At 38.8% G+C, this 2,804-nt stretch overlaps 1 protein-coding gene across 1 annotated transcript in view; it reads left to right on the top strand.

Annotated features, from left to right (window-relative positions):
- The first annotated feature begins 2,288 nt into the window (after positions 1 to 2,288).
- The window catches only part of MMP27 (matrix metallopeptidase 27), a 19,606-nt gene continuing 19,090 nt past the window's right edge, over positions 2,289 to 2,804 (top strand). Inside the window, exon 1 of the mRNA XM_044666258.1 lies at positions 2,289 to 2,390. Within this exon, the coding sequence (XP_044522193.1) occupies positions 2,289 to 2,390 (102 nt within the window). The remainder of the gene's footprint in view (positions 2,391 to 2,804) is intronic.

Below are 2,804 nucleotides of genomic sequence, written 5' to 3'. Positions count from 1 at the left end.
CTATCAGTTACCTGAAGGAGGTCAAGCTGGTGGCGGTAGTTTGACTTGCCTGTCACGTGTTGCTTCCTCTCTCTCCCAGCTGGAATAGAAGTAGGACAGGTGATCTGAGGGCAAGGATGTTGTTACTCTCAGATTTCTTGTGTTCATCATTCTTAATAATATCTTTAAAGAAAAACGCACCCAAGAATTCCTACAAGGAAAACTGGCCTGGATTATTCATATTTATCTGATGTGGTCTCAACCATATTTCTCACCAGTCACTAGAGAAGAACCGAGAGAAATATGGAAGAGAGAGGAAAGATGAAAAGTTCATGTTCTGTCCTTATCCATCAACAAGAAAGATAATTGAGTTAAATAGACCTCAGGCCAATATTTCCAGTTTAATCAAGTCACAGATTAACCTTCTAGGCAGAGTTAATGACTGTTCCTCACCCCTGAGGGCTGAGATTAATATTATGTTTTCTATATTTCAGGCTCTATGTTAAATCTGAGAGCCAGTGGAGTTGTACTTAGTTGAAGGGACAAGTCAATTTTGAATGGAGAAGGAAGCATGGTCCAATACAAAGAGTCTCTAGCATCACTGGAGTTGGGTTTAAATCTTACTTTTGATAATTGCTGCCTTGCAACCTTAAGCCAAGTTACTTAAGTTCCCATTCCCTCCCTCATCTGTAAGATAAGGGTATTGGAATAAAGGATTGTTGAGGTCTCTTCTAAGTCTACATCCAGGATCTTATGCTTTTTTAAATCAAAGCAGTCCTGCCCTATTAACAATCAGAAAGTCATCTCTTCAAAGTAGTAGCATGACTCAGTGGGAACCATTTTCCTAATGCTTACCATTCTGACTAAAACTCAGAAGGGAAGGGGCAATTTATTATATTTCGACTTCTCATTCCAAATAGTACGAACATTTTAGGTGATAATTATTACATTGCCAAGGATGGCTATGTCATTCCTACAATTCCTACTTTCCATGATTTGGTCCAATTCTTCCTATTTAATCCTACCTACCACAACTCTCCACATGTACACTCTCTTTAGGTGGGTCTCATTATTTGTGATGCATTCTAAACTCATTTGCACCTATATGCTTTACCTTTCCTCCCAACCAAAAATGTTCTCTTTTTTCCTTTTTATGATCCAAATCCTGCCTACCTTTCAAGACCCAGTTCAAATTATAACAACATGGCTTACTCCATGACCACAACAGCCTCCTCCTTGACATCACAAAATCCTCATCATTTTTATTATTTTTCAACACCAGGTCATATTGTATATGCCCTCCTTTGTTTCATTTGTATCTTTCTTCCATGAGACTGATGTTCATAAGGAACTATGACAAATCTCTTTCTATTTTTAAATTCTTCCAACACCTAACATAGTGTTAAGCACAGAGTAAATGACCCCAAAATATTTGTTGAATGGAAGAATTACATAAAATTCAGGGGGAAGAAGATGAATATGTCTTTCAAAGTATATCTCTTTGTTAATATGTGTTTATGACTTAAGAAAAAGAAAACACAAAGTCTGTAATATGAGAGTATGTTTATAATTCATTCATTCATCCATTCACTTTCTTTCTTTGTGTATTTTTAATAATGAGATTAGGCACTTTGAATATGTATAGTTCTTCAAGGGAAAAATGTGTGAAATAAAGGCTGAAAACATGTTTTGAGCTACTTAGAGGAAAATGTCTTTTTTTAAAAAAACCCTTATCTTCTGTCTTAGAACCAATACAAAGTACTGACAGAAGAACATTAAGGGCTAGGCAATTGGTTTTAAGTGACTTGCCCAGGGTCACACATCTAGGAAGTGTCTGAGGTTGCATTTGAACCCAGGACCTCCCATCTCTGGGCCTGGCTCTCATTCCATTGAGCCACCCAGCTGCCCTTGGAAGATATCTTTTTAATCTAATTAAATTCAATTGAAGGAAAAATGATTTTATAAAATCTATCCATGGTTTTTATATTTAAAAATCAGCTTTATAAAGAGCAAAAATTACACTTACGTGGCCAACTTCATAATAGAGTCAAGAGGGCCATGAAAAACACTCATGTCTAATTATTAAAAGGAAACTTCGGGATTGCAAAATGAAGCTTTGGGGAAAAAAAACACTATCATGGCAAGCTTTATGAGAAATGCACTTCTCTGTTGTTAATTAAATGATGATACGATCAATGAGTCACGGCCCTGCTGACTTGTATTGCTGAAGTTCTGTAGAAGGAGGACCAGGCTTCATGTGAGGAGAAAAAGGAGCTCTGCAAAACCAAGGGGCAGAAGTGGGGTCCAAGATGGAGATCTTGCCCCTCCTCTGCTTTTTCTCTCTAGCATCCTCTTCTGCTTTTCCTGCAGATATAAACATGGAGCAAGAAGAAAGCAGGCAGCTAGCTCAGGTACTTTCTCAATCAATGTTGTTGACTGACAGACTAACAACAACCAAAAGCAGAGGCCACTTTTGTGACTATCATCTAAGGGCCTGCAGCATTAGCAAAATGAGTTCCTAACCTAGTTCTAAGAGAAGGAAGCCCCTAGGAAGAGGCACTGAATGGGAACAGAATGGAGAGGGTGGGGAGGCAAACAGTTAAGCCCTGAGCAAAACAGGAAAGGTGACTCTGATGTTTGATTGTGGGAATCTTGGAAAATGAGAGAGAGAGAGACAGACAGACAGACAGAGACAGAAAGAGACAGAGAGACAGAGAAACAAAGAGAGGGAAACAGACAGAGAGAGAGAGACAGAGAAAGGGAGACAGAGAGAGAGAGGGACAGAGAAGGAGAAACACAGAGAGAGAGAGGGACAGAGAGGGAGA

Source organism: Gracilinanus agilis, chromosome 3 (genome assembly GCF_016433145.1).
Source record: "Gracilinanus agilis isolate LMUSP501 chromosome 3, AgileGrace, whole genome shotgun sequence".
Taxonomy (NCBI): domain Eukaryota; kingdom Metazoa; phylum Chordata; class Mammalia; order Didelphimorphia; family Didelphidae; genus Gracilinanus; species Gracilinanus agilis.
The sequence above is the reverse complement of the archived record's forward strand: the minus strand, read 5'-3'. Positions and strand labels throughout refer to the sequence as shown.